Source organism: Amblyomma maculatum, chromosome 11, assembly GCF_055883805.1.
Source record: "Amblyomma maculatum isolate TAMU_Amacu chromosome 11, ASM5588380v1, whole genome shotgun sequence".
Lineage (NCBI taxonomy): Eukaryota > Metazoa > Arthropoda > Arachnida > Ixodida > Ixodidae > Amblyomma > Amblyomma maculatum.
The window spans coordinates 90911360-90924733 of NC_139354.1; the positions used below are offsets into that span (position 1 = coordinate 90911360).

Genomic DNA, 13374 nt, shown 5'->3' on the forward strand with positions numbered 1-13374 from the left:
ACGAAGAATGAACGCGCCCAACCTACTGCGCAACTTTCACAGCAAGCACAACATGCAAGCGACGGGCAGGTGAGCTCTTCTCGCAAGCCTCCTAACATTAAGAACCGGGTGATAAGAGCCTCACGCATGCCAACCGTGCCGCAAGACAACATCAAGATAGTGCTTCGCCCAAAGGGCGGCTTGAACTTGCAAAAGATCGGACCTACCTTAGTGAGCAAAGCCATAATGGCAGCAGTTAATCTTGATCCACAGCAGACCACGGAGGACATAATATGTCCCAATATTGCGCAGAACATCATGGTGGCGAGCACGCCCTTTCGAGAAAATGCAGACAAGTATGCGCAATTAAGGGCTATCCGAATAGCCGAAAAAGAGTACGCAGTCAGCGCTTACGAAACTGCCCCAAGCGACACCTGCAAAGGGGTAATCAGACACATCGATAGTGCCGGCGATCACAGGACGATTGAAAGAAACGTTGTGAATGACCGCAACCCCTTGGCACTAGCGGCGAAAAGAATCAAGGACTCAGGATCAGTGATCATTGTGTTCGATGGTCTTCGCGTTCCAAACTTCGTTAGGTATGGACCCACACTGCTACTTATATCGCAGACAAGTAGACATATGCTACGTATGCGGCAAACTCGGACATCGTGCGGACGTTTGCCCCGAGCCAAACTCAACCGAATGTAGAGGTTGCGGACTTCCTAACCCCACCTCATCCCATGTGTGCGATCCAAAATGCAAGCTGTGCGGGGGCTTGCACGTAACGGCGGACAAGGTGCGTAGGAAACGCTATCTCATTCCATACGTAGTACGCGCACGACGACAACGAGCGCGACTGGAGCAACAAGAGGAAGTACAGCTAGTTGAAGAAGACAAGCAGCACGCGGCACGAAGCCGATCTAGGTCCAAGACGCCAACACTTAGCCGCTCCCGCTCTCAATCGAAGAGCCGCACACATGCGAGGACAAACGGAAGTAGTTCTCAGGTGCGCTTCGGTGGAAAAGACAACGGAGGCACGTGGGCGGACAAAGTCAGAGACGCTGTCACGCCTCCAAAGAAAATTGAGTCCCGCAATCCTGATAAAGAGCGAATAGCTATGTTAGAACAGGAACTAAGAGAGCTAAAAGCCGCTTATACTTAGCTAACGCTCGAATTAACTGCAATGGGTAAAGCGAATAGCCGTAAACAAACGCTCACACCTGAGCCATCAACCGCTGTCGAAATTCCCCAACTCGTTGAGACGAAGAGACAGGAAGAACAAATCGAAGAGTGCCCGCCTTCTAAGAAGCGCGCTTTAACGCAACCGCGAACCACGAAAGACGCTATGGACGCCATGAGCGAGAATATGAGGCTAATGCACGAGAGCATGGTGCGAATGAACGAGAAAATGGACATATTTAGCTCACGAGTACAGAAAATGGAAATGTATCTAAACAATACGGTAGTACCGGCAATGGAAAGGATGAGTTCACAAAACATCGGTGCGCAAGGCCCACCTCGCGATGGTCTCACTGCAAGTGAAGGAGGTTACAACGGCCAACATGACAGTGCCGAATAAGACACGCAGTCTCCTCGTCTGGCAATGGAACTGCAGGGGGATCGCCTCAAAAAAGGCGGTCCTCCTGCAGATGGTCAAATCAGAAACCGAGAAGCCACACGTCATCATGCTACAAGAAACACTCACAACCGAACTGGCCATTACGGGATATACGGCCGAAGCCCACAGAAAAGATCAGGGCAGAGGCGTCGCTTTACTGATTGGAAAGAAGATCCCGTACATTCGGCATGAGATCCGCCACACAGCCTGCTATCTAGAACACCTCACGATTGAGATCATACCGAATGACCACGTAGGGAACAAGCAAAGCATCTTCCTCACCAATCTGTACAGCAGCCCTAAGGATACGAGGCAAGGGTTTAGAGGCATTCTGGCCAAGATTGCGCACATCGCCAAAGACAGTCCGCTGATTATAGGTGGAGATTTTAACACCCCACACCAGGCTCGGAGTTACGCGTATCCCTCTAGCAAGGGAAATCGTCTTCTCACGACAGCCTCCGATCTCGACTTCACGCTGATCACAGACCCGGAGACCCCAACCAGATGTGGCACTTCCACATGTCGAGACACCACACCGGACCTTACTTTTGTCCGGGGCCTAGAAAAATGTGCCTGGCACAACTCAGGAATAGACCTTGGGAGTGACCACTATATTCTCCGAATTGATGGAGAGATACCGGGAAAAATGCAAAGGCAATACAAACTTATCGATTGGGACAAATTTCGTGCAATACGGGCGCAGCCATCCAACTCATCAGGAGCAACCACAAAGCACACGATAACGAGCTGGACCGAGCAGCTCAAAGCAGACATCGCAGCCTCGGAACGGACAATTACCACGGACGTTAAGGTAGAGAGGATGGACAGTCGGCTAGCAAATCTTCTAGAAGCCAAACATTCCATTCTAGCCAGGTGGAAGGGTCAACGTCTTAACAGAAGACTACGAAGGAAACTTGCCGAACTCAACAAGACAATTGAACAATACTGCATGGTTCTCTCCCGATAACAATGGGATGAAGTCTGTAACTCCCTCAATGGGCAAATACGCAGAGGAAGTGGGTGGGGACTCATAAAACACCTCCTCGACGAACACGGAGCGAAGTCCAAAACTATGCAACGGATCAGGCTAAGTAAATTAGTACATCGCGAGAAGCAAATCAGTACCGCCGAAGCCCTTCTGGATGACCTTGCCAAACGATACTTACCGCTTAAATCTGGGCTACCGAGTACCTTACAAAGGAACAGCTATGACGGTGCGCCAAACTCAGAGCTAGATACGGACTTCACAGAAAGCGAAGTACGCTTCGCAATTCACGAACTCAACAGTAACTCTGCAGCCGGCCCCGATGGTATCACAAATCGGGCTCTCCGAAACTGAGAGGACGACTCGGTCACGTTCCTAACGCAACAAATCAATGAAGTCTGGAAAACTGGCCAACTACCTGCAGAGTGGAAGCATGCCAATACGATCCTCATCCCAAAACCGGGCAAGCCTCTGGGCCTACCCAACCTAAGGCCGATCTCACTGACGTCCTGCCTAGGAAAGCTAGCCGAACACGTCATCCTGAATAGACTATCGGAATACGTAGAAGAAAAGGAGTACTTCCCTTACAATATGATTGGCTTTAGGCCAGGTCTCTCAACGCAAGACGCTATGCTACGCATCAAGAAAAGTATGTTGGATCGCCCCACACGAGACACCAAGGCGCTACTGGGACTCGAAGTGGAGCAAGCTTTTGACAAAATCCAACATCAAGCCATTCTCAAAGCCATATCTGACCACAATCTCGGAACACGTTTCTATCACTACGTCAAGGCGTTTCTGCAGGATCGAACGGCCACTATCCGGATAGGCGAACACGTCTCGGAGAGCTTTATTCTGGGCGATAAGGGAACACCACAAGGCTCAGTGCTTTCACCATTCTTATTTAACTTGGCGATGACAAAGCTTTCTCGCGCATTGGGTGAAATTGCTGATGTGGAGCACACCATATACGCAGACGATGTTACCATCTGGAGCACCGGTGGCAGCGATGCCGAATTAGAAGCGCGCATGCAAGAAGCCATCACGGTTACCGAGGCCCATCTTGCCCAAATGGGACTTCGCTGCTCTTCTAGAAAATCCGAGCTACTCATCTACCACCCCCCAAGACCAGGCCGCCCGTCCAACGACTGGCGCCCACACCACACACCATGCATAGAGGTACACGACAGGGATGGAAATCGCATACCCACGGTCGATAAATTACGAATTCTAGGACTAATCATCCAAAGCAACGGGTCCAACTGGGCGATGCTTGACAGCATCACGATCAAGATTGCAAACGCGATCCGGATGTTTCGGCGCATCATGAATAGGCACAGGGGACTGAGCGAGGACAACGCTATTCAAAAGGTCCATGCTTTTGTACTCTGTCACATTACATACGTGGCTGCAATGCTCAACTGGAAAAAGGAACATCAGAGAAGGCTTGAGGTACACATACGCCGAGCTTTCAAGACAGCGTTGGGGCTCCCCGATAATGCCTCGACTGGACTACTCTTAAAGCTAGGAGTGCACAATACCCTTGCCGAAATAATCGAGGCACAGCACACGGCACAGATTGCACGCCTATCAAGCACCAAAGCGGGCAGAGAGATTCTCGTTAAGCTCTGCCTGAACACCATAGTAGAAAAGGACAACGTCCCGCAGTTGCCTAAAGTCGTGCGAGAAGCGATCAAAGAAACGTACACCCGATCCACAATCAAGGAAGAAGGCTCGCCCGCGCCAAAGCCCTCGCTGCGGACGCGGCACAGTTCCCCGACCAGACAGCTTTCGTGGATGCAGCGTACATACCGGGAAAGCATGCCTACTCGGTAGCAGTAGTCGACGGACACGGGCGTACGCGCAACTCACTCACACTTTACACCAAGAAGCCAGAGGTAGCTGAGCAAGCAGCGATAGCACTAGCTCTAAAAGACTCGGACTTCACAATGAATACAGCGACTCTAGAGCAGCCACTCGAGCTTTCGCCAAGGGCAGGATAGAGAAGACGACGCTACGGATCTTAGGCGGAAGTAACATCACCGATCACTCCATCGTATGGTTCCCGGCACACATGGGCAGCTTAGGGGGCGGCCTGCGGAATCTCAATGAGATCGCACACGAGGCGGCGCGAGGACTCATCGACCGCGTCCCTCCGGTTTCCCCTGCTACTCCACATATCGAGTACAGAGATCAATTATTCACGTACAACGAGCTCACTAAGCACTTTTATCTAGGCAGACGAGCATTTCCCCTCCCGGATAAGAAATTAACCCGCAGCCAATCAGTCACATTACGCTTGCTCCAAACGAACTCATACCCCAACCCCTGGCGCATGAAGCACATCGACACAGACTACGACGGACAACATGTGTGTGAACGGTGCAGTGACCGTGTAGACTTAAACCATATGCTGTGTGGTTGTGCATCGAGCGACGCCTACGCCAAGAACAAGGATCGTTGGGACACAGTTTTAAAAAGTGCTTCACTACATGATCAGCTTCGGGCTGTCCAGGAGGCCCGCGCGGCGGTGGAGAGGTTCGGGCTCTCTGTTCCGACGTGGGAGCTGCCCTCTACACCGACGCCTAGCCGAGTGTCCTCCAGGACCCCTACTGTGGGAAATAAAGTTTTGCCAAACCAAACCAACGTAGGCAGAGAAGGGCTGCAAACAGCGATTATGTGAACAGAATAACAAATTAGTCGGAAAGCGTATATATTATGACTGTAGCTTTTATATTCACCGATGTCAGAAGATCAGATTTTTCAGACTGTTTTCTTGCGGACAACATAGTTTCACAAACAGTGGAAAAAAGACCGCGCTTTAATGCACTTGCACGTAAAACATGATATAGGGTCCCATCTGTTTTGAGATTACTGTAGAAAAATCAACGAAAAAATTAAAGAGCACTGCAGAATCTCCACTGGAGTAATGCGAAAACACGGATACTGCTGTTGGTTGCTTCTAGTTGCTTAACTTACTTCTTGTTTACCCATTTTAGTATTTGCACTTTCAAATTGCGCGCCAATCCCTTCCCATATCTTTTTTCGGCTGCACTTCTGGTTATGGGACGTCACATCCTCTACGTCTCATTAATTCACTTCTTGTTCACTCACTTTAGTCTTTGGTACTTTCAAATTGCGCGCCAAATCCTTCCTAGGCCCTTTTCGGCTCTACTTCCGGTTGCTTGACGTCACATTTTTGACGTCACCTTAATTCGCTTCTTGTTTACCCATTTTAGTCTTGGATACTTTCATATTGCTCGCCAATCCCTTCCTATGCCTTTTTTCGGCTCTATTTCCGGTTGCGTGACGTCGCATCCTTGACGTCACCTTAACTGACTGATTTAAATAACCATTTTAGTATTTCATACATTCAATGTGGCGCCATGCAATTGGCTAATGAGACCATTTTCGCCTTCACTTTTAATATTTTTTACCTATAATAAGTTACCTAATTACCTTTTTGGCCTAATTATTGTTTCAGACCCAATACTACGTCACTCTCTATCGACTGACGCCACTCACTAGCCTCTACCCCTTTTCAATTACTTACAACGGCAGCGTACATGGTTTTGCGTGCTTTGCCTCTAATTTAATTACCCAAACTAATTATAAGCCTAATAATATTTTTGGACACAACATTACGTCACCCTCTACAGATTGACAGCACTCATCCTCTACCACTTTTCAATTACTCACAACTGCTGCAGACAACTTTTACATTTTCTGCTTGTATTATTTAGTAATTAATTAATTGACTTAACTATTTTTGGGAACAAATTTATGTCACCCTCTATCGATAGAGAACACTCATTAACCTCTACCACTTCTCAGTTACAAACTGCGGCGGGCACGATTTTGCGGACGCGGCCTGCGGACTCGGTCTACGGACGCTGTCTGCAGACAGAAATCCGTGAACATATATAGCGAAGTAATGCTCTCGCATTAAAAAGTGACTAAATGTAGTCCTTTGCAGAAGGAGCCTACGAGGGCGTTTCTCTAGAACAAAAGGGAATGGCGCTTTCAGGATTGCGAGAAAGATTTACTCTTGTGTGCATCTTCAGAACTCCACAGCTTATTGCACCTGACGAAAGATATACTAATGAAAATTACGCAACGCAGAATAAAATGCAAGAAATTCATTGCTTCTGTGATTACAAGAATTGCCATATCTTGAACGAATAACGTATTTTTTGCTCGTGTCAAATATCGTACATGAATTATATACCCTGCTGTTAGCTTTTCGCCGTAAATTTCAATCACTTAGCAGAGCAAACTTTTGCACTGTCTGAATATAAGAGGAGAGCGAAATACCAAAGAAATATTATTCACTTACCTTGAGGAACATGCAGAACGGCGGCTGATAGCCCAGCGAGGACATCTGGCATAAGGAATTGGCGCAAGTTGTAGCTCCTCACCCAAGCTATGCATGGGAAGAGTCCTAAGAAGAACGACGGGGCTCGACGAAAAGCACCATGACACAGTCTGGCTGCTCGCTCGGTGATTTTCGGCTGAACAGTGGACTTTGGTTCCGGATCATCGAGAGCGTAGATGGCGAGCGCCTTGCGGTCAACCACGACTCTGGCTTCGAGCGGTGCCGTCGTCGCTGGGTCATCGTGAACGAACATTTTTTCACTGCTCATAAGGTACCGGAACACTGCGTTAGCCGCAGTATAAGTGCACAGTTGACAGCGATTCATCAATGCAGCTCACATTAGCTAGATTTCCATATTGCTGCAATGGCGCTAACCTTATACGCATGTTGCCGAAATTATAGCAGACCGACAGCGAAGGCTTAGTTGGCAATTCCTCCTTTTCCCTTTCGTATTTCAATTTCTTTGTATATAAAAAAAGTCTAAGAATGGAGAAGAATTGTCACATGACGATCTCCTCAAGCTTTGCTAGAGCGAGCGCACAATTGCCTCTAGGCACAAAATTGAAAATTCACACTTTTGCGCAGCCACAAATCGAGGGAGTCAGATCAGTGTTCCACACTTGGCATTCAGCCTAAACGAAGCATCTGCTATTAGAAACTAGTATTGAAGTGGACCCCTTGCATGAACCCAATATCACTTTTGCGCGTGCATAACCATTCAGCGCATGCGCGTTAGCTTTCAGACACAAATAGGAACACTGCTACGGTTTCCTGGTAGTTGCCGGTAATGCCTGCGGTTCCGATACGCCCTGTTGCGCAGCTTCGGCTCCCGGTTTTGTTTTTCTCCGCCTCCTGTTCGAGAGTCAAGGTCGGCAGGAAGTTCTGACTGCACCTATTGCCGAAGATATGTGCTACCACACGTGCCTACGTTACCGTCACGCCGCTCATGTAAAAGTAAGGTCAAAAGCAAGGTCAAAAGCGTAAATGGAAACGCTTGATCTATATTCTGCCCTATTTATTCTGTGTTTGCACATTTGGCACATCAAATGGTAATATCGGCTTTATTGCCGAATTATCGCTCACGTAAGGATATAAGTGATGGCACAAACCGCTGTTTGTACCTGCTTGTTTAATGAGTGCTAGATTTCCGTAATATGCCACTACTTGAAAGAGAAGCACGGTACCAAGTTCGTAATTTTTTGCCTCCTTTTACGGAGATTAGAAACACAAACAAACGAGCATTCATTGGATTAGGCGACTTACGCCTTGGGGAATTGAAATACCTATAAGCTACAGTATTGAGGGCCGGCACACCAGATGGCCAAGCTAGACTTAACCAAGCTTATAAAACGACAGACCTAGCCCGTGAAACGAACTCAAAACCGCTTGAAGTCACGTAGCCCGGGCTGCAGTTTTTGTTTTGGGCTTATTTATATCAAAAAAATAAATTTGTATATATAGTGAGTAAGTTTAGCATTGCAAATAAAAACAGCTAAGCAGTTGCACATCGTCTTCCAAACACTCTGCCTGAAGCATTTGAAGCCAAAAGCACACAACCTAGTTTCTTTATTGACCTTAGAGGTAAGCTGACAAATGACAAAATAATGGCTAAATACCACGCCAAACGACTGCTGAAAGCCTCGTTCCAGATAGCTCTTCACAACAAATGAGTTTTTTATTTCTGAGCAATGTATTTTTCTGGTAGAGAATTCCGTAGTCACGTGAAAGCTTTTTTTATTTTGCAAGTTATCATTTACCTACATTAAAGAAAGACCGATATTACATAAACGGCGCTGTGGTGTAACGCAAAATTCCACCGTGGTTGTGAAGGATCTACAGCTCATGAAGGACATATTGTTCCCGAGAGGAATAATTACAGTTTAATTAATTTGGATATCAATGAAATTTTGAGAACGAAAAAAATACTGCACATTTCGCGTCCAGACTGTCACCCGGGGTCAGTTAATTAGCTTCAATATGCTAGGGAACTCCTACTTTCTTATACCCTTCCTCATACTCAATTTAGAGGCGTTGCATATATATCTAGTACTCCACTTTGCTTGAGTATTATGCTGATAGCACCATATCATCATCAACATCATCATCATCATCATCATCATCAGCCTGATCATACCCACTGTTGAACGAAGGCCTCTCCCATATTTCTCCACTTAACCCGGTTCTGTGCTAGCTGCATCCACTTGACCCTTGCGAACCTCTTAACCTCATCCGCCCACCTAACTTTCTGCCTCCCCCTGCTACGCTTTCATTCCCTTGGAATCCAGTTTGTTACCCTAAGCGACCATCGGTTGTCCTCTCTTCGCACTACGTGTCCTGCCCATGCAGATTTCTTCTTCAGCAACATATAGCACATGCAGAAGAGCGTTTTTATTTTAATCAGTTATACGTGTCGTACTGAAGTAAGAGATTTAGGGCCTGAAGTCAATCAGCTAAATCATTTTAAACTAGCCAAAAGAGACGACGCACAGAACACAAACAAATAAGACAGGACTGCATGGACTAACAGCTGCAGTTTTATTGGAGGAAAGAAGACAACGAAGACTCGCATTGAAATGCGCGTGCACTATACCCGAAAACAGTGAAAGGGCAGCAACAATTCGGTCAGTGCTTTACTATCGAGTAAGAACATTACCATAAGACCATAAGTTACTATCGATTAAGACCATGATTGAATTGTGCCTGCCATGGCACTGGTTTGGGTACTGTGCGTGCTCAGCTCAGTGCGAGGCGTCGTTGTCTTCTTTCCGTCAATAAAACTTCCGCTTTTAGTCCAGCCTCATTTTCTTGTATTTTGGCGGGTTTAAAATGACTGCTTATGAACTTGCCCAGTCGTCGACCTTGCCAAACAAATGAGTAATCTCGTCACTTCGCCGTAAAAAAGTATCCGCCCAACACATCTTTAACGCAACAATAATATTCTGGCTGTCACTCGTTTTAAGTACTTAAGACGAAGCGTCAGAAGCATATATAAAAAGAAAATGTTTCGTACCATTTGATGCCTTCATTCCTTACTAGAGCAGCCTCAGATCACACGTCATGAGCTTCCATACTTGAAAACTGCCTTGAAGTTACTTTCTGCAAGTTTGCAATTCATGCTTCTATGTTAAGAAACTGCCGTAACGGCTAAAAATTAAATTGTGGTAAAAATATCGCTTGGGTATAAAACGCATGATTGTGGCAAAACAGGCCCAGGGGAAAACGCTGACTTTGGGTTATTAACACTGAAGTTGTAAACATACTTTTACGTTTAGCGGAGAACATTCGTGCATCTGCAGGAAGGTCGACATGTCGTGCTGCATGAGTGCAGCAGCTGGGATTCTTCTATGATTTGTACCTCACATTTTGTTCTTTACCGGGAATCTAGCCTTTGAGTAGAACGGCTGAAACCTGTTGCCAGTAGTCGTCCGCGCGGACAAAAATACAGCGCCAGCTGCTGCTATAATGGATACGTTCGAGCTGGAGCAGAAAAAGAAAAAAAAAAAGAAGAATGTGAGGGCCGCTCGCAGCCTGCGGCACATGCTCGAAGCATGCCTGATAGCACCGTACATGGAGCAAAAAAGACATGTAGAGGACATTCACTAGAGCTCCGCAGGCCAGGTGTATACGGCATAACCTTTCCCAAGTAAAAAGTAGTACGTTCGTGTGGGAGTCCGCAAAACGTTCCGTGACACTTGTATTTTGAGTCAGAACCAAAAAAAAAGTCTTACGTAGATTGCAAAGTCTTTTTTTTTTCAAGAACGTTTTCCTTAAGCTAGCTTGAAACTTACATCGGTTTCACAACAAGTTTCAAGTGATTAGATAATTACTAAAATTGCCTGAAATGCTCATTATCGCCAAATTTGACTTCTAAACATTTTTAAAACGCAAAACAATTCACTGACCAAGGCAACACCCCTATGCCCACCGAGGTATCTTAAGCACTCTAGGATCTGGCGGAAGTTTAACCATGTTTTTGGTTTTCACAACGAGACTATGGAAAGCGTGTTATCAAGGCTGTACGCGCCTTTCTGCCACGGAGAAAGCACGGTCGTGGAAGGTCAACAGTCGGTCGCACGGACTGCCAAACTTTTGTACAAGGCACATAAGAAACGCTAAGCATATGCGACCGCTGTCAATTTGATTTTTTAGTTTCATATTTTCATCCTGAAGGTGGAGATGTGTCGTTAACTTCCTGCCTTGCGAGTATATGGATCCTTAAAATTTAGTTGGGAGTAGCATCAACCAGCCTCCGATCTACTCTTAAAGACATGCTCAGCCATGGCTCCGAATTCATCATGTCCATTATGTTTTTTATTAAGACCAGGTGTCTATTAACATAATTCGATTATGCTAATAATTACAAACACGTGTAGAGTGTATGGACATGTTTTTATGCAGCTGCACTTGAGGTCCGGTAAGTTCAGCATTGGTCGACTTTCTGCCGACTCCGGCAATCCGTGATTTCTAGCGTGCACAGACTACGAATACTGTAATGCGTCGTTCACTGCGTGCCTATTTCATGGCTTTTATTTCAAGACAGTGTTGCTGAGCTCAATATCCCTACAAACTAGACGAATGGTGGGATCTCAGTAGCCTGCGAACCTTGTGTCGGGAAAATAGCATTCTGTGGGTCCGCCACAATACAAACGCTAGAAATGATGTCGTGACGAAAGCATATAGACTTTGTCGTGTTAGCCAATCCATGGTCCTGGTATAAACGGAGACATTCCAGAGAAGATGTATCGACTACATGGTCAAACTACCCCTGCGAACTTTATTTGTCTGTCCAGTCGATTGCGTGAATTTCACGAAGGCGCCTCGTGGAAAATTACGCCTCCAGGTTCTGCACGTGACAGTAAAAGCACGGATCATGTGGGAAATTACGCCTCCAGGTGCTGTACGTGACAGTAAAAGTACGGATCATGTTAGGTCAGTGCAAGCACCGATCATACTTTCGGATCAACCGTCCCTGTGTTTTTTTTTTGTCCGCACAATTGGTTATTAGCCGACCATGAATGACATGAACCTCCGCCCCGTTATTGACAGGATATCGCAAATACTACTGTGTGCTGTTCTTTAGGCACTTCAGCTTCGTTCGACGACGACACTTATGGGAACAAAGCCGGGGGGAAGGGCATGGCAGAGGACTATCCTTTTCTAGGTGTCTGCTTCGGTGACATTCAATCGGTGCTGAATATAATGTAGAGGAATGGAGGCCACATGGGATTTTGTTTATTCTTTGATTTGTTTGTGCGTTATCTTGGCATACGAAATAAGCGGGCAGAACGTGGAGGCTGGCTCCCAACACGTCCTTTGGCTAGTGTTCCATGATGGTAGGATCTGTCCAATTGGCGGTCGTAGGGCGATTAGGACTTGTTTTTAACATAGAATTGCTGGCCATAAATTTCTAACGGGGGCCCTGAGGCTCCCGTCCCTGACTCTTAATTCCTTTTTTTGTCTCTTTTTACTTGGACCCCGCTACTCAAGTATACGCAAATGTCTCGTCTTTTTTTTTTTTTAAGCAAAGCTTTCGTCGTCAACCTTCGTGTCCAGTAATCAGTTCGCCATTCTAGAAAAACATTGGACTTCGCTACCAGGAACAAATTATAAGCACCCAAACCACTCAGTACTAGCATAAATCAATTAGAGAAGGGGTGCGCCGAATGCGAGAAAATGCAATGCAACTGATGAATACTTAATATCCTTTGACATTTTTGAAATCTGTTCTATCCAGCTGATAGGAACGCTCAGGCTCACTTTATGGCCAGAAACTCGTCACGAGCAAATCCAGATCGGTTGCTTAGATTTGCGCCGCTTTCTCCTCCTTTGCAGCTAGATAGCGAGGCAAGGATGACGCACTGCAGTCTCCTTTCCGGCCGGACGACCTTCTTCGCTATGGCGGTACCTGTGTGTACCGTTAGGCACGGCGGGTGGGCATGGGATGCCAAAGAGGAAATTAAAAAACAACTGTTGCAAACTTTCCGGTCGAATCTGAGCCCTTTTGCGCAGCAAGCGAGCTCTTTCTTCTGAATAAGGCGCACATTTGAAGGTCATTCTTTGTATACTTCAGGGACACGTTAACTTCAGAGCATAAAAGCTGCTGATTGTCCTCTCATGCCAGGTTAAGATATGCTTGATTCAGAAGTTGTGGTTTTCAAGAAGAAATAAACTAACTTGTTGCTTGGTTCTTCACAACTGCGTTGCACGAAGAGAAACTTAAAATACTCGTTTGCTCAAAGTGTGAGCAGGTCGGAGTGCAAAAGATGCTGCATATAAATTTTAGGCACAGATACAATTTTACATGCAACACACTCAATGGCATTTCAGCATTCAGTGGCAAGTAGCTATTCCTAACGATATTTCAAAAGTAAAAGCTATACACACGCTCAAGTACAAATGAGCAGCGACGTATCG

At 46.3% G+C, this 13374-nt stretch overlaps 1 protein-coding gene across 1 annotated transcript in view; it reads right to left on the minus strand.

Annotated features, from left to right (window-relative positions):
• LOC146174380 (solute carrier family 26 member 10-like) overlaps nucleotides 1-7348 on the minus strand; it is a 60507-nt gene extending 53159 nt beyond the window's left edge. Inside the window, exon 1 of the mRNA XM_084584560.1 lies at nucleotides 6922-7348. Coding sequence (XP_084440686.1) covers nucleotides 6922-7285 — 364 coding nt within the window. The 5' untranslated portion in view covers nucleotides 7286-7348. The remainder of the gene's footprint in view (nucleotides 1-6921) is intronic.
• Between the last annotated feature and the right edge of the window lie 6026 nt (nucleotides 7349-13374).